The sequence below is a fragment of the Telmatherina bonti genome (assembly GCF_933228915.1).
Source record: "Telmatherina bonti genome assembly, chromosome: 16".
Lineage (NCBI taxonomy): Eukaryota > Metazoa > Chordata > Actinopteri > Atheriniformes > Telmatherinidae > Telmatherina > Telmatherina bonti.
In genome coordinates, this window is record NC_136614.1 from 10,941,758 (window position 1) to 10,962,085 (window position 20,328).

At 39.1% G+C, this 20,328-nt stretch overlaps 1 protein-coding gene across 1 annotated transcript in view; it reads left to right on the forward strand.

Moving 5' to 3' along the window:
• Nucleotides 1–20,328, forward strand: part of tbc1d32 (TBC1 domain family, member 32) — a 168,832-nt gene that overhangs the window by 43,871 nt on the left and 104,633 nt on the right. Inside the window, exons 24-28 of the mRNA XM_079255902.1 lie at nucleotides 2,349–2,471; nucleotides 4,820–4,928; nucleotides 8,680–8,773; nucleotides 8,854–8,979; nucleotides 16,947–17,030. Of these exons, the coding sequence (XP_079112028.1) occupies nucleotides 2,349–2,471; nucleotides 4,820–4,928; nucleotides 8,680–8,773; nucleotides 8,854–8,979; nucleotides 16,947–17,030 (536 nt within the window). The remainder of the gene's footprint in view (nucleotides 1–2,348; nucleotides 2,472–4,819; nucleotides 4,929–8,679; nucleotides 8,774–8,853; nucleotides 8,980–16,946; nucleotides 17,031–20,328) is intronic.

Here is a 20,328-nt window from a genome sequence, read left to right on the forward strand (position 1 = left end):
GTAGATCAATAATAAGTCACTTTTTTTTTTTACTCTTTCTGAAAAGAAAAAGTTCACATCGATCCAGTTTTTAACTGATTTTTATCTGAGATTTGTTTCTCTGAAGAAACTTGAAGATTGTTTTCTAGCCAGACACCATCTTTTGGAAAGGAGCTCTGCAAGCATGTAGAGTAGAAATCTTTGTTTAATTAACCCTTTTTAGAGGGTTTTCTATCAGTGTAAATCGGATATCTTTCAGATGCTGTTTGTTTTTTTTTTTATCCCCAAACAACAAAATAGTTTTCATTACAAAAGATTCTATAAACTTGTAATGCCATATTCACTGCCTTGCTGGTTGATCTCCCAATTAAGTGAAAAAAAAAAAAGTTTCATACAAATAAGCTTAATACTGAAGAATAGGGCTGTAACAATATGCTTTTGTCCCGATTCAATTTGATCACCAATTTTTTTGGGTGCCAATTCGATTTAAATTGTGATTCTCACAAATCTTCGATATTGCTGATTTTTTGTAGATTAAAAAAAAAAAAAAGTACAAAAGATAAATAAAAACAATAAAAATTACAAAAATTTCATAATGGATTATTTTTATTTATTAAAAAAATGGATTTTTTTGTTGAAAAAAATCCATTTTTTGAAAATACAAATTGTCGAGCAAAAAATCCTGATTTTCCCGTCCCTACTGAAGAGTGTAATCAATTGAACTTGTTGAACGACACCCTCCTGAAGAACAACAAGGTGTGGTTCTGCCTTTCTGCTTCAGATGGGGGGAGGTCAGGCGGTCTGACAGACTCTCAGCTTCTTGTTGTGCTGCTGGCAGTCTCAGTGAATCCAGTCAGTCAAACATGACTTCCAAATACTTCCCACACACAGAAATAATACAGTTTGAAAAGGAAATCTCATGAGGAGCAACATGGCAAACAAGCAGCACAGATTCTTATCTCCACCAAGGAGGTGAAGTTTTTACCCGCCGTTCATCTGTTTGTTTGTCTGTCTGTGTTCAAAACAACTCAAAAAGTTATGGACCGATTTTCCTGAAAATTTCAGAAGTTGTTGAAAATGTGGAAAAAGAAGAACTGATTTAATTATGGTGGTGATCTGGATCACCGTTTGGATCCAGGAAGTTTTTAAAGCCTTGGCAGAAGTGTCCGCTCAGAGTGCTTTTCTATTTGGTACTGAGAAACAAACCATCAACTTTAGCCTTCTTTGTACATGTTCCTGCTTCTTTTTCTCTTCAAATGAAAACTTATTCCAGAAGACTGTGATGCTTACATGAAATAATATAAAAATAAGCGCTATAATTCAGATTTTTTATGAATTTAAAACTTTTCAAGCGTGCTTCTGCTGCAGAAAACGCCCAGATGATGTTTAGGGAGATGTGTCTCTCACGGTGGTCCTCTGTGGCGCGTTTTGATTCATGTGTCACAATCTGCTCGAACAAAGAACTTTTTCCCTCTAGCTGGAAATCAAAATGTCATCCTGGCCTCCAATCTGATTTATTTTGGGGAGGCAGTCACGCTCGCTTGCGCAAATCTTTCAACTTGCAGTAGATGTATGAATCTCATCTGAAGGATGAAACACATTAGCTGAAAAAATCTCATTTGCAAGACCAATTTTGACTAAGTTCATTTCAGAGCTAGTCTGGAGAGCAGATAGACAACACATATTACATTTTGGTGATTAATGCTACACATCCTCGACACATTTGGGATATTTCTAATAAGCATTTAATGTGCTCTATATTAAGACCAGCTCTGGTGTGGAGTTGAAACTGGGTCTTGTTACGGCGACTATTGATTTAGTTTCTTATGCATTTTATTTGTCTATATATTTCTTTAAAAAAAACCAAAAAACATTTTACCTCTAAAGCTGTTAGTAATGTTTATGCTGTATAAAAAAGTTTTTATTATTAAGTCCTTTAACATATTGAGCAGTTTTTGCTCTTTACTGGTCGGGGACCTGAAATCCCCGGGTTTTCTTTGTTTCGTTTGGGTTTCTGCTACTTTTCTGTCTCAAAATGCAGCAGGAGCTTATCAGCCCATTTAAGCCTGGTGTCATTACTGACAAATGAAAATGAGCTGCGACACTTTTCCCAATGTTCCTGCTTAACAATGCTGACAATTTTCCATGGTAAGCTGGTGTGGAGAAAGTGTGCTGGCTGCCACAGAGGGGCCGGGAGACAATCAGCGTGGAAATGGGGTCTCTGCCTGCGTGCTTTTTTACGCTGCTGTATTATGTAAAGTAAATGTAAGTTTGCAGCTATCAGTGCGGCTGTTCTGCGGTGGTATCTCAGACTGCCAGTGCTCTGTGTATTTTGATGTCTTTGTTTTTGCTTGTGTTATTTCCTGCAGACTGCTCAGTGTGCTCTGCTGCAGTCTGGACTCCCTCCTGCTGTTGGAGAGCCAGTATCACATCTGCTCCATGTTGCTGCAGAGTCAGAGGGAGAACGCTGCCGACCCCGACACCAATGACGGGTAGGACGTCCAAAACACAAAGTCCAGTTTCTGGAACTTTTTTTTTTTTTTTAATGGTTTTTATATTTTAAATGAAAAAAAGCAAATAAATACAAAAAACAAAACAAAAAACATACTCTAGTTTAATTCACAGAAAAAAACCTGCACACCAGTTTTGCTTTACAATCCTGCGTCAGCTTGAGCTTCTCTGTGCAATGTTTGTATGCACAGGCTCTCTTCAGGTACCCTGGCTTGCTCCATGGTCCAAAAACATGCATGTTTTGTTCATTGGTGATTCTAAACTGACCTTTGGAGCAAGTGCTGGTGCACATGTTTTTCATTTTTCTTCTGTCTGCATTGACTCTGATGGACTGGTGAGCTGTCCAGGGTTAGGATGTTGGGGTTACTCGTAGTGGGGATGGTCTCCAGCCTTACACATGACCCTGTACTGCACACACCGGGTATAAAAAATGCATGAAATTCAACCCATGAACAGGAACTTGAAAACAAATGAGGATGCATCACAAATTGGTCTTCTGTATTTCTACTCACAGCTCATGTGATGAATGAAAACAGTGGCCTTTTAGTTTTTATGAATCATATCAACCCTTACAGTTGTGTGAATTATGTGTGTCTTACTTGTAGCCTGGCTGATAAATGGAGATCTGTTAAGTTCAAAAGAGCATGACACACCATGAGGAGCTCATTTTTAAGCCTTACAGGATAAACAGAAACTTCTTACGTCACGGTTACTCCGTCTCTCCAGAGGAATCTGCACAACATGACTGGATGAGGAAAGTATCTTCTATAAATTAAGTCAGAAATTAGTGTAGAAATTCTCATGATTATATTCTATCAATTATTAGTCATAGTTTGCATTTTATTCTTGCTGTTTTCAGAATATTTAACAGTAACTTGAGGATCCTTCATGTTAGCGGATGAATCTCTGTACGGGAATGAAGGATTCAGAGTAAAGAAAGACCAGCTGAAGACTTTAGATTTTGTCATCGCAACCTTCAGTTTAAACACAAAATTGAGCTGTTTGGCTTTTAGACAACAACACAAAAACACAGTGATGAAACAACAAAGTGTGTTCAGTGAGAGGCTTCTTCAGGTCCGATGTAAGACTGAAAGATACAGAGGATCATTCCTGCCAGCAGCCATCAGCCTCCGAAACAAGACCTCCTCAAATTAATTATTATTATATACCACAATATTGAGTTTCACTTTGGGGATTAATAAAGTATTTTTCATTTCATTTTTATGGAAGAAATTGGGTCTGATGGGGTCTCAGGGGCCCGATGGTTCTGCAGAGCCCACCTCGCCACTGGGCTACCTCTCCCCTGTCACTCTTTCTGTTGCACTCATTCAGTGAAATGTTTTTGTGTATCTTCCTGACGTGACAGAAGTGTAATCATGGCTCAGAATGAGAAAATGTTTGTCACAAATGGAATAATATGTGGGAGAAAACGTGAAAAGGCCAACTGGAAAGCGTGTTTCTTAACAGCCTTTCTCTCCTGGTAATGGCAGGCGCCACCATGGCTGTGGGTTCTGAATGAAAATGGCCCTGAAATGCCCACTCGCATCACACGTCTGAATGCCTGCTCAATTTTAGAGAATGATGCCTTCCTCGTCTGTCCTCCCATCTTTTCATTCCCGTCATCTTCCAGTTCCCACCGTTTTTACTTCTGCTCATAGTTTTTACCATTTTTATGTATCTGACTTTTTTTGTGACACCACAGTTTACATTTCAACCATGCTGTTGTTTTTTTGTTTTAGTTTTGTTTCTTTGTCTGAATGTGCACCACATTTTCTAACAAACAAGCCTCTGAAAAAAGCACTGTAAAAAAAAAATAGTTGTCTTTATTATCTATTACAAATCCAAATGGCTCGAGCTGTGAGAACTACCCACCAAGGATAAATCCTGAAGTGCTGATGATATAAAAGGGAAATTCTCTGTTCCTCACAAGCAATCTTACTTCCCACAGCAGGTCAAGCCATTCACAGGTTTCTTCAGAGGCCATATCAGTAATAAACTTCCAGTTTAATATGGTTTATAATGGGATGCCATTAAAAATTTAAAGACCTCGTGTACAGAAATATTGGGTTTTACTTGAAGTGTAGTTAGCTGTTTATTTTTCCAAAATCTTGAATTTTTTCTCAGTTTTTTAGGCATTTTTTCTTAAATGCTGTAATAAACTAAGCTTATGAAAGGTCTATTATAGCAGGAAATGAATCCTTCCTTTCTCATGATGTGACTACTTTCACGACCTACTTTTCTCTAATCTTAATAAAGTGGCTGCTGATATCTGTGTAACCTGCTTCAGATAAAGGTTAATAAGGTGATCTTTCCTCTTTGTTTCCCTCAGGCTGATCATCATAGACAGTGTGTCAGTGGAGAGGAATCATGTGTTGGTTCGCATTAGTGTGGTGGGAGGTCCGTGTGAGAGGAGGCTTCCTTCTCGAGTCCTACAAGAGGTCTGTTTTATTTTCAACCTGGTACACTTTTAAGTTACAGCTTAGAATTCATGGTGGTATTAATGCAGGTATTTAAAAATGGACTGTTAAACTTCTTGTTGTAAAATGATGAGGTTGTAACCTGTCCCAAAGTGGTTGTTTTTCTGTCAGGCAGCACTTAGGGGACATGACAGGATTTTGGACCAATGAATGCTAAAATAATCAAACCATCAGCATTTAGACTTTCATTAAACTAATTTTAAGACTTCATTTCTGAAGTTTAACAGTTTTTCTCACTTAGACACCTGCTGATGGCGACAAATTCGACCTCCATCTTCCATCCTGTCTCAACTCCTAGCTCTCTCCGGCATGTAAAAGTCAGTCTCTGTCTCTTTCTCTCTTTATTTTTCTTGCTCCCTCAGATAATGTCCTCTGATGTTTCTTTAATGAATCAGCCACAGTGTGCGTTTAAAATAAGCAGTGTGCTGAAATTATTAAAATCACAATTATGTTATTCTTTAAGGTATCTATTAGGTGAATTTGCTGCTCATAATCTCCTGGAACATTTTGACAAGCAAACATGAGTAACAAAGATGCTTCAAGAGATTTGATGTAATAACTCATCTGGTTTTTATTCTGTTACAGTGCAAAATCCTTCCAAAGAAACTTGATGCTCTGGTTGAATTAACAATGTCTTTTTAATCTTTCTATTAATTTCTTGATGATGATGGTGATTATTATTATTATTATTGTGACCATCACCACAAGTAAAGCATTCACTGTGCTCAGCATTTATCATCTGTCGATGGTTCTGGTAATTCTATTACAGATAGCATTAGGTATTCCCATCACTGCCTCAGTCATCGTTTGAAGCCAGCGGTCTTATTTACTGAGCATGTTATGGGATTCATCTAAATTATTTGTTTTGTTTATTCAGAAACCAAAACAGGAACTAATTTATGCTGAGATCCAAGAAATATGACAGAGATTTCCAAAAGAGAGAATGTAAATTAGCTTAGCAAGTGTTTCCTGCAATGGACCTTTTTTTTTTCCCTGTTTAAATTTGTGTGAAATTTACAAAACAAATTAAGTTAATCCGCTTTGTGTGAGACAGGAGCTGAGAAACACCACTGTGTTAAAGCAATGACATTTCTGTAGGTGAGTCATTCACTTGCTACAGGGAGACCTGATGAAGTGTGTCATAACAATGAAGAATTTTGGGACAATGTCATAAGACTTCAGAGTTTATGACAACTTAGAACAAAAAGTTAGAACATTTGTTTTAGTTTGATAAGCTCCCCTTTCATAAAACAAATTGTTGTTGTTGTATTGTACATTGTTCTAAAGCCTGATTGGTTACTGAACAAAGAGGTATAACTTATGAGGATGGTGCCTCTGTGAAATGAGCAACGGTTAAATGTCTCGGTAGGGCCCTTCAAAAGTACGTCAAAATCTCCTGCACAGTTCTCCTGTTGGTTTTCATTTTTATGTTGAGATTCAAGGTGTGTGTCAACCAGATGTATGACTGGCACCTGATTGATCCCTAACTGATAGACAAATATATTGGAATGAGATTCTGGAGTTTCTGGTGATCACATATCACCATGATTTCAGATCTAACTCTGTCCTCCAGGATGACATCCTCTTCCTCAACAGAGCCATGATCATCACAGAATCCAGAATTTCGGAGTGATGAGGATGAATGAGCTGACTGAGTCTGGACCTCAGTCCAAATGAACACCTGTTGGATCAACTAGAATACCGGTTCCTGTCTGAGGAATGGGATGTCATCCCTCAGCTAAATCTGACTAGACAGGGTACCCAGTTGTTGTGGCTGCATGTGGATCTTCAGCACTACTGGAGTCTCTGTCAGTCATAATGGACAGATGATAGATGGTAAAATGGATGGATAGATGGATGGTGAAAAAAGGATAGATGGATGGAATGGTAAAATAGTGATTGTATGGATGTTGGATGGATGGTTGGATGGTGAAATAATGAACGGATGAATGGATGGCGAAATAATGGGCAGATGATGGATCGTGAAATAATGGAGGGATGCTGGATGATGGATAGATGAATGGATGGTGAAATAATGATAGATGGATAGATGATGGAATGGTGAAATAATGGATGGTGAGATGATGGATGGTTGGATGGATGATGGATGGTAAAAAATGAATGGTTGGATGGATGGAGCGGTAAAAATAAAAGATGGATCGATGCATGGATGAAATGATGGATGGATGGATAAATGGTGAAATAATGGAAAGATAGGTGGAATGGTGAAGTGATGGATGGGTGGGTGGGTGGTGAAAAATGAATGGTTGGATGGATGGATGGAGTGGTGAAATAAAAGATGGATGGATGGTGAGATGATGGATGGTTGGATGGATGATGGATGGTAAAAAATGAATGGTTGGATGGATGGAGTGGTAAAAATAAAAGATGAATCGATGCATGGATGAAATGATGGATGGAATGGTGAAATGATGGATGGGTGGGTGGGTGGTGAAAAATGAATGGTTGGATGGATGGATGGAGTGGTGAAATAAAAGATGGATGGATGGTGAGATGATGGATGGTTGGATGGATGATGGATGGTAAAAAATGAATGGTTGGATGGATGGAGTGGTAAAAATAAAAGATGAATCGCTGCATGGATGAAATGATGGATGGATGGATAAATGGTGAAATAATGGATAGATAGGTGGAATGGTGAAGTGATGGATGGATGGAATGGTGAAACAAACCACAAAAAGCAAATTCATCTAATTTTTGCATTGGATTTACTCATGTAGATTTGTTTAGTTGTTAAACTAGTTTTCTTTTACCTTTGGTAATGGACAAAATTACCCAAGGAAAACTTGAGGGGCACTTTGTCACTTGTTCTGACATTTTTACAACTGAAAATGTATGTTTTCATCGTCAAATAGTTTCAAGTTTTATTAATAAGTGGCACACAGTAAGCAAATTATGTGTAATAGATTTGTAGTTGTTTCTGTCTGAAAGCGTGTGTTTCATTCCTGCTTCTGAAATGATCTGTCAGTGATGTAGACCAGCTGTCCAATGGTGAGATATTCAAACTAAGTCTTTGGTGAGGAAAAACATTATTTATACTGATACAAAGTCACATATTATTATGTCATACTGCTAATAAACCCATTCCAAGTCTTATAGCTGTGTTAGGGTGATGTGCATTCGTCTGTCTTCACAGACTCACAACTAAACAAAGAGGCTTGTTTTCTAAAGCCAATTAACATTTGGAGCATATCATTTTATCAACTCACACACTGAACCGATTCCAAAGCAGCGGCTATTCTTAAAAACACTTTTGACAATAATGAGTGGCTGTGGGTTACAAATAAAGGAACAAATGAAGGGAGAGAAAGAGAAACAAATGTATGAAGGAGGAAATGACTGATGACACATCATTATGAGCAACCATTTGATGAGCTGCAACCAGCACAAAGCGATCGCTCAATAATGAATTCATTGCCAACTAACTGTTCAGCTGCAGCACACTCTTTATCGTTTTCATTGTCATGAAATATTATTAACCCACTTCCATCAGACAATTTCAGGATAATATGTAAAATTACAAACGCAAATGCTGACGTTCCACCATAATGACACACCAGTTGCTCAGAAAATGATCATAACAGCCATGTAATCAGAGCAATGAAGAAATGGAAATTAAATAAATCTTCTGAACGTCTGAAAAGGAAGGTGTCAGAAACACTGAAAGCATGTGATTCTCTCTGCTGTACAGGGACAACATCCTTACCCCTGGCCAATGTTTTCCTGCTACCCTCTACCTGGCGTATATATTCTGGACCCACCAGAGATCCACCATAACTCGCAGGGTAAGAGAAACACAGCGATGATGTTTCCTGCTGTTCTTTTGATTCTTTTTAACTACAGCTCTGCTTTTCCTCACATGCAGACTGTGAGATGAGGACGTTTTTGGCTTCATCGACTGAAGTGAAGAATGAGGAGAGCTGGTTAGAGAGCTGCAGGAGACAATACTGCAGATCCATGATGTCAAAACCCAACACCCTGACTGGAAAAGGTAAGCGACTGAATCTGATGGGTTCCTTCTATCCCAACATTTTACGGAGTATTTACGGAGTCCGTCGACGTTTTTGGGTAAAATTATCTAAGAACTCTGAAGCAAAGTTTTGGTGCGCCTATGATTAAAAATATAAGTTCTTACAGAGAAAAATAAACTATGCATCATCAGTGTGTAGTGGGATAGGTTAGACTCAGTGTTTCCCCAGTTACCTTGAAAAAGTAATCTGATTACTGATTATTTCTTACAAAAGTAACTTAGTTACTTTACTGGATTACTATATTTTAAAAGTAGGTTAGATTACAAGTTACTTTATTAGTTCCTTTTAGCAGCTGCCAACAACACCCCCACCATGTCAACATAAAAATGACAACCCGTTTTCCCAATACTGACTTTATGTTTAACGTCAACATGTACCTCCAGTTATGACATTTTAGGTTGAACTTAATTATCTACTGAAAAAAATAAACGTTTTCATTAAAAAAAATAAAAATAAATAGTCTTTCTTGACTTCACTTAACATAATACTCTTAAGACCTGACATATGGCAAAACGTACCATTCATAGTCTACATTGTTAGTAAATGTAATTATGAAATTATTTTAAACATGTTTTATGAACACTGAAACTGATGTTCAAAGCATTACAGCAGCAAGGAATGGCTTAACAAAACTAAACAATGCATAACACCATATGTAAGCTCTGTGTCTACTTTTGTTACTTTGGACTAATCTTATCATGGAAGCACAATGGACACAAAGTCAACTTCACTCAGCGCGGCCTTCAGATTTCTCTCCATTTCTGCTCCTCCTCCAGGTAAGAAGAAAATGATGTTCTGTGAGGCAGCTCAGCGTTGATAGTAGCAGGGATCGTGTTAATTATGGCACGAAACGAAGGCGAGTCGACCGTGTATAAGGGCAGCATTTCTTCAACAACTTACTGTCCGACCAACTTATGCAACTCTCCACCACTGAAATCCAGCTTTTGTTGTGTGGGTGGTGGGGGGGGCTCCTGCATTACTCGCGGCTCCATGCTTCGCACCACCTGGTGGAACTTTCTCTCTAAGGTTGCCTGTGCCGTGCTGTGACTCCAAATGTTTCCTTAAGTTTGACGTAGTGTTTTTGAAGCTAGATAGCACTTTGTCGCCAACACAGTGTGCAACGAACCTTAATATTGTCATCTTTAGCTGACACAAACTCAAAATAGTGACTATATTTCCAGCTAGAAAACGCACATCTCCCTCCTTCCTCCATTGTTGTTTACGTCTGCTCGTCGTGCTTATTAAGCTAAAAACGTTGAATCGGTGACGTACTTCCCTGAGACCGCGAGAAGAAAGAAAACATATTATAAGGAAAATGACAAAAATAGTAACGCACTGTGACTTGGATAAATAATTTTTATTTGATTACTGTTTTAGAAATAGTAACGCGTCAGATTAGTCGTTACTGAAAAACGTGGTTATAGTAGAGTAACGCCTACCAGCACCACTGGTCAGGCTACACATGTATTTAATAGAATCGTGACCGCTAACTTAAAACAAAGCTTGGATGGAGACCTCATAACAAAAAGGTTGCTTGTTCAAGCCTTGGCTGGAGGAGGTTGGAACAGTAGCCTGTGTGGAGTTTGTGTGTTCTTTCCGTGTATGCGTTGGTTCGAGCCGGGTTCTCCGGCTTCCTCCCATCCACAAGACATGCATATTTGGTTAGTTGCTATGGTTATATGATCACTTATCATGTGGAAGTTGCTTTGGGTAAAAGCGTCTTCCAAATGACTGAAGAATAGAATAGAAATGCTCAAACCAATACTTCAAGTTCAGACATTGTATCCCTTTCACAAAGCCCTTCTTCTGAAACAAGGCCCATCGGCTGCACGTTAGCATGTTAGCAACTATTGCTAATTTGGGAAGGTCTGTGCTGTAGCTGTTTATGTGTGTTATGGTGTTTTATAAGGTTGTTTTATAAGGTTATGGTGTTTATATGTCTGTGTGGCAAGCTAAGAGGCTAGTCTACTTTTTAACATTGTACAGTCAAACACCTGCTTTAGACAAAGTAAAACTCCTGCCTAAGTTTATCTTATTACTCTGACAACAATAATAACATGAAATAAAAAAAATCCCCCAAGTTATACTGGAGGGGTTTTCCTCTTGCCCACAAGTTAGCAAACTGAACGTTGGCCTCTTTCATGAAGAGATGACAGTCATGGATCTCATGGAAAACTGACCACACGTTGCTGGTCGGCGAACTGCAGAGGGTCAAGAGATGATTTCACCAGTGGCCTCAGGTGGGCCAACACCAGCCTTTCCAGCACCTTCATCACATGGGAAGTGAGGGCAACTGGACGATAATCACCGAGGCCAGATGGAGAAGATGTTTTGGGAACAGGAACCAGGCAAGTGGTCTTCCAGAGGATAAGAACCCTCTTCATGCTTAGGCTCAGGTTGAAGAGGTGTTGGAGAACTGCAGACAGCTGGCTGTCACAGGTCTTCAGTATCCTGGGGCTGATGCCGTCAGGGCCAGCGGCTCTGTCCAGCTTTCTCCTCACCTGCCAGGATGTCTCCGTCAAGTCAGTGGAAGGGGGAAGAGGAGGGGGGGGTCATGGGTTGGAGACCAGTCTGATCCAAAATTGAGTTCACTGTACAGGGAGGAGGGACAATTAGATAAGAAGGGGGTCAGTGGCTGCTACTGGATCTCATGGAAAACTGACTGTGATGTATTTGCATCGAAAGCCTGGTGTGAAGCATTTAAGTTAAAAAAAAAAAAAAATGTGATGAAATAATTTGTGATTATAAGACCGTAAAGATCACCTTAACAGTCAACTATGTTGTGGTTTAGTCGTGTTTACATCTTTGTGGGGTGGATATATTTATTCTAACATTCAGATATGCTTCAGTGGCATAAATATTTATAAATATTTCATCTATAATTGAAAATCTAAATAATATATTACTGCAATCAAATCTTTACAAACATCCCTCACTGGTTTAAGAATTTAAATAGCAAAACTTTAGAAATCTTGGATGTTTGTTCCTTTATACTGTATGTGTTCACAAATAACAGCGGACTCAGAGGGAGGCGCTTCGTTTGAAATTCCCATGAAATCAAATCAGATGTTTTTCTTTTTGCTTTGTTTTCTTTAACAGTCTGTGTTTTATAATTCACCACTGCAGTGCCAGGACCTGGGCTCATTTATATGGAAATTCAAGCAAAAAATATGTTTTGTTTTTTTTTGTATTTTTTCTTTTCACACAGTGAACATGATAAATGTTGCATTTTTATATTTGAAAAAAATACTAATAGGATAATAAAAATCAGAGTTGACATGTAGCCTTTTGAAAAAGTTGTTTTTACAATTGTTCATTATTGTTCCCTGATATTTGTAATTATCTGGAACTTGTATATAAAAAGTTGACAGTGTAAGGTAGTCAAGTCAGACCACCGGAACCAGCTTTATGGTCTCCAAAGGATCCATCTTCGAAGGAATTTGAATTAATCAATAGCGCCTAGCCCCCAGTTTGCTGCTTCGTAGGAACTTTGAAAGTATTTGTCACCAAATAGCTTTGAGTTCCTGGGATTCAGTTTTAATCTTCAAACTGATTGGCAGCTGGTTGTGGTAACAAGTTTTCTGTAACATCAATTTTCCAACATCTGGTACCAGATTTCCTTAAAAATGCATCATCAATCCTCTGACTAATCCTTTTTAACACGTTCCACCTTGTATGCAAGTTATTTGTGTTCCAAGTGAAGTAAAACCTCCTTCGCACATTGTGATGAATAAATACAGCATGATTAAGCCCACCTTCAGACTCCTATTCAGTACGCATAAAGACAGATGAGTCAGCTTTAGCGACATCAGTGTCTCATCAGGGTAAATATTTTAGATGTATTATAAAAAATAAAATAGACATAAAAAGATATTATAGGTCCCACTTAGACTGAACTGTTGTGTCTATATTAAACCACACAATTTGCTGATGTCCTCTGCTGTGATGCAGGTGCATCATCTTTGCGCTAGCGAGACATACATTTAGAGTACGCATCCGTCTTTAAAAACCTCATCGGTTCATTGCCTACTTTTCTCATATAGGAGTAAATCACTTCGATTCAGGGAAGACAAAAGTAGATAGAAATGATGGAGGGCAGAGATTCTGTACACTGATTACTTCCTCTCATCAGCACACTGTTAAACGTGCCTGATCAAAAAGCATCAACTCTGCTCTACGAAGCTCATTTGTGGCTTTTCACTGCAGAATGATGATCAAGATTTATTATGTCTTAAGCCTCCATCAGCTGTGGAGGTGCTGTTTTGTGTAGTGTCATTAACCACACAAAACCTGCCATTTCACTTTTCATTAGACTTCCAATGTGAGGAAATGCTTACATTTATATGCTGACTGCTAAATTAGCCAAGTTTCCATGATGACTTATTGAACATTTACTTCACTGTAGTGCTTCATATGAAAACGCAGTGATTGTCATTTGTGTCTTCGATAGGCTTCTATGCAGCTGGAGGACCACGATGATTAACTCTATCTCTTCATCAAAACACTCACTGCTAAAGCTGTTTTATGTTCAATATCTCACTATCTTGTCAGCTTATTGATTGCTTAATTGGTCTTCTGCACTGGCATAGCAATGAGATGCACTCAGTCATACTCGGAGTCGGTGAGAGAGTCTTGTGTGGTTATCACCATATCTTCCTCTCAAATCATTCGGCTATTGAAATGATCGGAAGTATAACTTATATTTTTTATAAACTCTAGTGTATAAAATTAAAAAAAGAAGTAACCACATGGGACAAAGGACCGGGACAGGGCCAAACTCATGGGAGCAGAGACTTGCAAACACAAAAGATGGATTAGAGAACTGGAGAACCAGCCGAGGACACCATCAACCCTGATGAGGGAGCTTTCCTGCTGTCACATAACTGAGATCCTTTCAGAGCCTGAAAGCAGTGTGGGATCATCTTGACATTGAACGGGAAAAAAAGGCAGCAAAAATCCAAAAAGGAGCTTAAAAATGTCTTTCACGAAGTCTGGAGAACTTTTCCCGAAGACCACCCGGAGAGATCACAGACAAATGTAGTCTAGGGTTCAGATTGTGTTAACAAATCTATACGTCAGGTGTCAAACTCCAGTCCTCAAGGGGAGGTGTCCTGAAGGTTTTTGTTGTCTCCATGCTCTCTCTCACACACACACACACACACACACACACACACACACACACACACACACACACACACACACACACCTCTTACCAAAATTCATAAATGGGTTGACAAGAAGCTGCTGGATCCATTTGATTAGAATCAGCTGTGTTGGTGGAAACAACAAAAACTTGCCGGATACCGGCCCTCGAGGACTGGAGTTTGACACTGCTGATCTATACCACTGTTTTTACCTTATGCGTGTTTGTATCTCGAATTACTTTTTCACATTTTGAAACATAATTTCACCATTTTTTGTTTCCTTGAGAGAGGTCAAAGAAATGAGGTGTGGCTTCAGACTTTTTCACTATATTTTTACCTCTGCTAAAGAGCTTTTCGTTTTTACCAGCGTTTATCTGTTTGTTTGTCTGTTTGTGTTCAAGATAACTCAAAAGGTTATGGACGGATTTTCATGAAATTTTCAGGAGTTGCTGGAAATGTGAATCCAAGAACTTTTGAAAGGTGTCACGTTCAGGGTGGAACCAGTGCTATCTGCATCAGTGCATCCCTATAATTTAGTGTTAGGACTGTGGTTCATTTACTTTTATTGTGAATGTGTGTTTTAGGGTTTTTTACCTGGCCAGTTGACCATAGAGTGACAACAGCTAATAGAGTATTAAAGATGAAGAAAAGAGTTAAAGAGATCTTGGAACGTCTCGCCTGAGTACATACATGTTACTCATCAGAGTGGGTACACTCTTTTCAAATGTGGGAGTGTACTACAATGGAAAATACACTTGACAAAAACAAAGAGTTAAAAATGCAAATTTGTATACAATAAATGCAGGGCCAATATTTGTTATGCAAGTCACAATATGGGGAGAATTGTGGCCTTGGTGGAGATTTGTGCTTTCTGAGTGCTTTTCTAGTTTTGTATAAGACTTGACTGTAAGCAAGCCTAATATTAGGGATTCTAGTTTCTTTATGTAAAGTTGGATTGCTGGGTGAATGGGGACCGGGGGCGAGGGGGTGCTTTATCTGCATGAGAGATAATGAATGACAAGATGTATCTTTAATTTGTTTATATGCTTAGCTATGTGAAAGCTTATTTTTGCTTATTTAAGATCTTGAAACTGTTTTAATTTGATATTTAATTGCTTTTTTGTTTATTATGTGAAGCATTTTGGCTGCTCTTTGGTATGAAAAGTGTGATATAAATAAACTTGCTGTCAAACTATAAGAATGAAATTAAGGATATTTACCAAAACAGTGAGATCAAAAATTAAACTGCAACTCACAATATGGCTGCCAAGTTTGTAAAGTTGAAGGGGATTCTAGTAGAAACAAGTTTATAATTCTAGTTCCCTCCAAAGGCTTCTCAAAATAATTATAGTTGTACATTACGTTACTTCTTTGGCCACTTATAAAATTACTTGAAAATTCTGTTTATTAATATAAGTTTTAAATGAAAACAGAATAGAAATACTTTTGTGTAATTCTGACTCAGCATTTGGGATATGTGAATATCTATCCTATGCAGCAAATAACGTTGATCAACTTGCTAATAATTTGTTGCTAAAAGTTGCCGTTAGATACATGTTGTTTATTTGACCACTTGTGAACAAGTTAACCAAACAAGCCTGTTGATGGGACTGAAGTCTCAGATTTATACATTTAAGCATAAAGCCTGCTGTGTGCTCTACGAGAAACAAGAACTTTTTTGTTGTCATGTCACGGATGTGGTTGAAGACAGTTGAAGACTTCTCGATACATCAGGAATCGTGATCGTGTGATTGGTCTGACATTTGAGGTGGGCGTGGTTAACATGGAAAAGCGTTAAACGGACGTTTGCCGCTTCTGCATTTTTGTTGACGCAGTGTAAAGAGATTGTTTTATTAAAACAGCTGGCCGAGGTGGTGAAAAGTATTTTGAGGACATGTGGCATTTAAACACACGGATCCAGTCATGGGCATAACCCGCCCTGACGCAGGCAAAGTTTCTCGTGGAGTGTGAAGGGACCGGACAAAAAATAAATTTTTTTCTTGTTCTTGCTGCCTCAAGAGCAGGAAGAAGGTTCTGTCTTCTCATGAAGGATGTAACAAGCTCAATAGACAGACAGCCAATTATAAACAGCATTTTTCCTTTGGGAATATTTCAAAATTCTTCACGAAAGTTATGACAAAAGAAAAAATTTAAACCTTTTAGTGAACAAATTGCTAAATTCTTCAAAAAGTCACAATTTTTGATAATTTGTCCGCTGTGGTGTGTTTCACAAGTTGAAACATTTTCGGAGCCAACTGAGTCATGTTCCTAAGTCTGTGAGTTGTGAAAGGCTGCTGTGTTATCTCTATTAGTTTCAGTAGCCGCCTCATCAGCCAGTGTTCCCATCTTATTTTCAGTATTAGATCTTCAGTGACTGTGGGTGGTTTCGTTGCACCGTAATAATGTGATATGACTCGAAGACAACGCATGGTTGATACAGGGACAACTAAGAGTCTGAAGCCACAAACTGATCTTCCAACCACATTGCTGTATTTGTGTTTTTGCAGCTGAGCCATGATCTAATATTTCTTCCATCCTAACGTCATTCTGTTTCCTTTTCTAAATTGTATGATTACATTTTATTTTCTAACAATCTTTAGGTGGAAGGTATCTGTCTAGCAAACTAACTGCTTCATATAATGGAAAACAGAAGTTTTGTTTATATTTTGAGTAAAGCAGCCGATATATTTGGGTCTGGGTATTGGATTTTCTTTAAATATTGCATGAATTAAGCTGAACTTGCTTATATTATTATTATTTATGTGTCTGTTTTTTCTCTTCAGTGCTGGCTGACCTTCTGGAGACAGTTGTGGCCCATCTATCCAACTCTACCGCAGAGTGTTTCTTCTCTCCGGCTCGTTACAAAGGTCAGCAGAGAATAAATTCTGTTTCTTTTTCTTGACAGCATAGTCAAAGGAAAATAACTAAAGGCCACTGGCTGGATAAGCAAAGGAAGCCACATTCCAAGAACTTGAGATGTTATTCTACTCTGGGTTGTTAAAAACAACAACAAAAAGAGAAAATAATCAATTATTAGCACAAATAGTGAATCAGCCAATTACATGAAAGCAACTGAATGCATTTAGGCATGTTCATTACAATTCAAAACAACCAGTGTGTTTGTATCAGTTTGCCAGTGTGTGACATGTGAATCTCCAACTTGAGGCAGTATCCTGGAAGAAAAGGTTATACAGTGCGGCTTGTCAGCCTCTGATTGTTGCTGAACAATGAGTGCTTCAGAAATGCAAATGTCACTGTCCCATCAAACAAATCTGAAATGGGAAGTTTTAAAGCAGGTAATGTTGCTCAGAGGCCTTTTTTATTTTACTCTGGGTGAAGTGGTTCCTCGTCCTGATAGTAGTCAATACATGTTGTAATCATGAACAATAAGAAGTATAGATAACCCCTCAGTTTACTGTAAATCTGTAAAAACTCTGACCAATCCAAATATTTGGACCAAAATGGAGTTGTTCATTTCTTATATTCCATAAGCTTCTTCTCCCGGCTCCCCTCCTCCCCCTCCAGCAGCGCATACCTGATAGCCACACCCTGCATATAAACAGCGTGTTAGGATGAAAATACAAAGTAGTGAAGAAGAAACTCGGAAGGCAAACATGGCTGAGAAAATGCAGGAAGGATTTCCCGACCCGGCTCGGTTTATTTGCCTCCTCCCGCTAAACAGCAGAGAAAGAGAAAATCGTTGGTGGAAAATATTGCGAATAAAAAAGCCTTGGATCACGCAAAGAGCAGAACCAGAGGGGGAGGAGCCAAGACAGGGCGGCGCATTCACATCCTGCTAGCTCCCCAACATTACCTACTTCAGCTTTAAATGATAAAAAATTATATTAAAAATGATAATACATTTTATTTGTTGGGCACCTTTATAGACACTCAAGGTCACCTTACATCACACATGATAAAACTGCATTAAAACAAGTTGAAAACAACAAACATTAAAAGAGACATTAGAAGACGGTGCAGTTGTGGGTGAAGTGAGTGGGTTTGTCTAAACAGAAGAGTTTTGAGTCTGGATTTGAAGTCTGTGAGTGAATCGGTGTTGCGGAGGTCGGGGGGGGGGTGGGGGGTGGGGGGGGTGTTTCAGAGCTGGGGAGCAGAGCGGCTGAATGTCCTGCTCCCCATAGTGACGAGTCGGGCAGGAGGGACAGAGAGCTGGAGAGAGGAGGAAGAGCAGAGGGGGAGGACAGGTGAGCTGATTTGTATAAGGTCAGTCAGGTATGGAGGTGTGAAGTTGTGGATGGCTTTGAAGGTGAGGAACAGGATTTTGTAGAGGATGCGGTGTGAGATGAGAAGCCAGAGGAGCTGTTGGAGGACCGGTGTGATGTGGTTTATGGAGGGTGTGTGTGTGTGTGATGATGCGGGCAGCAGAGTTTTGGACCAGCTGTAGTTTATGGAGAGTTTTGTGAGGGAGACCAAACAGGAGGGCGTTGCAGTGGTCAAGGTGACTTGTCTGTGGACAAGAACAGAAGTGGTGTGAGGAAGTAAGTGCGTCCTTACTGCCTGTTTACTACTTATGTGGGGCATCTTCCCACCACTGGTTCCTACCAAGATGTGCAGAATACTATGTCTGCATATGCAACACATCTACCTTGAAGCAGATGGTCTACAGCAGCAGAAGACCACATTGGCTGCCACTCCTGTTGGCTAACAACAGGAAACTGAGGCTACAATTCACACAGACTCACCAGAACTGGACAATATAAGATGGGAAAACTTTGCTGTTCTGTGCCTCTATTTCAGCCCCATATTCAGATGGTAGGATCAGAATTTGGCTGAAACATCATAAAAACATGGATCCATTGAGACTCGTATCAAGAGTTTGGTCTAATGGTGGTGTAATGGTGTGGTAGATGTTTTTTTTTTTTTTGGACCACTTGGTTCCAACGTTACTTGGTTTAACCACAACAGCCTATCTGAGTATTGTTGCTGTCCTTCCCTTTATGATCTTACTGGAATCTTCTGATGGAAACTTCCAGTAAGATCATACACCATGTCACAAAGCTCAAATCATCTCCAACTGGTTTCTTCAACATGACAATGAGTTCAGTTTACTTTTATGGCCTCCACAGTCACCAGATATCAATCCAGTAAAGCGGCTCTGGGATGTGGTGGAACGGGAGATTCTCATCATAGATGTGCAGCCAACAAATCAGCAACAGCTGTGTGATGCCATTCTATCAATATTGAATAAAATATATGATAATTATTTTCAACACTTTGTTGAGTCTCTGCCACCAAGAATTAAAGTAGTTTCATAGGAAAAAAAAAAGAGTCCAACTCTGTGCTAGTAAAGTGGACCTACTGTATTCTGGTGGCCGGTGAGTGTGTGTATAAGCACCAGTCCCGGATATCGGTGCAGGCTCTTTATGTTTTAGTATTCGGAAAGGGGCTTTAGGTCTTGTTTATTTGACCAGGAACTTTTTAGTCAACTCAGTGCCAAATCACAAAAAAGTGACGTCTCTTTCAACCAATCAGTGGAATACATTGTGTCAAGCTCCGCCCTTTAGGGTTGGATCTGTAAGGCTGGGACCCCAATAGAAAAGCTCCAAAGAATTACTTTTTATTCTGAACAATTTTTGTTTGTTGAAACAAAAAAAAAAAAAGCATACTGCCCCATGAGAACTGAAACTGGCTCTGACAGTGTTGATTTCAGACACTGAAGCAGGTTCAGAGAACTTGTATAAAGTGAAAATGTTGCAATGAAAGCTTTTCAAGACATTGCAATTAAAAACTTGCAAAGAACAAAGCAGGAAAATGAATTTCTCAAAGTTCTGTATGGGTGTGAAAGTGCTGTTTAATGTTATTTTTGCAGTTCTGACTACAGTGGGGGTATACTTGGTGGTGCTGGTCGAGGGTGGGTCTGCTGCGCTGGTGAGACAATTGCTACGTTTACATGTGAGCTTTAATTCCTGTTTAATTCGGAAGAAAAGTGAATTGTGTTGCATGTGCGTTCAAGTACTGCTCCCTTAATGCAGAGCCGGGGTTATTTTGCCATCTCTGCTGCGGTAGCTTGAAGTTGCTATGACTACTGTCAACAGAGGAAGAGGTCATGTCCTGATTGACGCACCAAACCACCACCAAAGCGTTCTGGGGTTTGTAATATTGGCAGTAAATATGCTGTATAATACCAGAGGGCCAGCTCTAGTA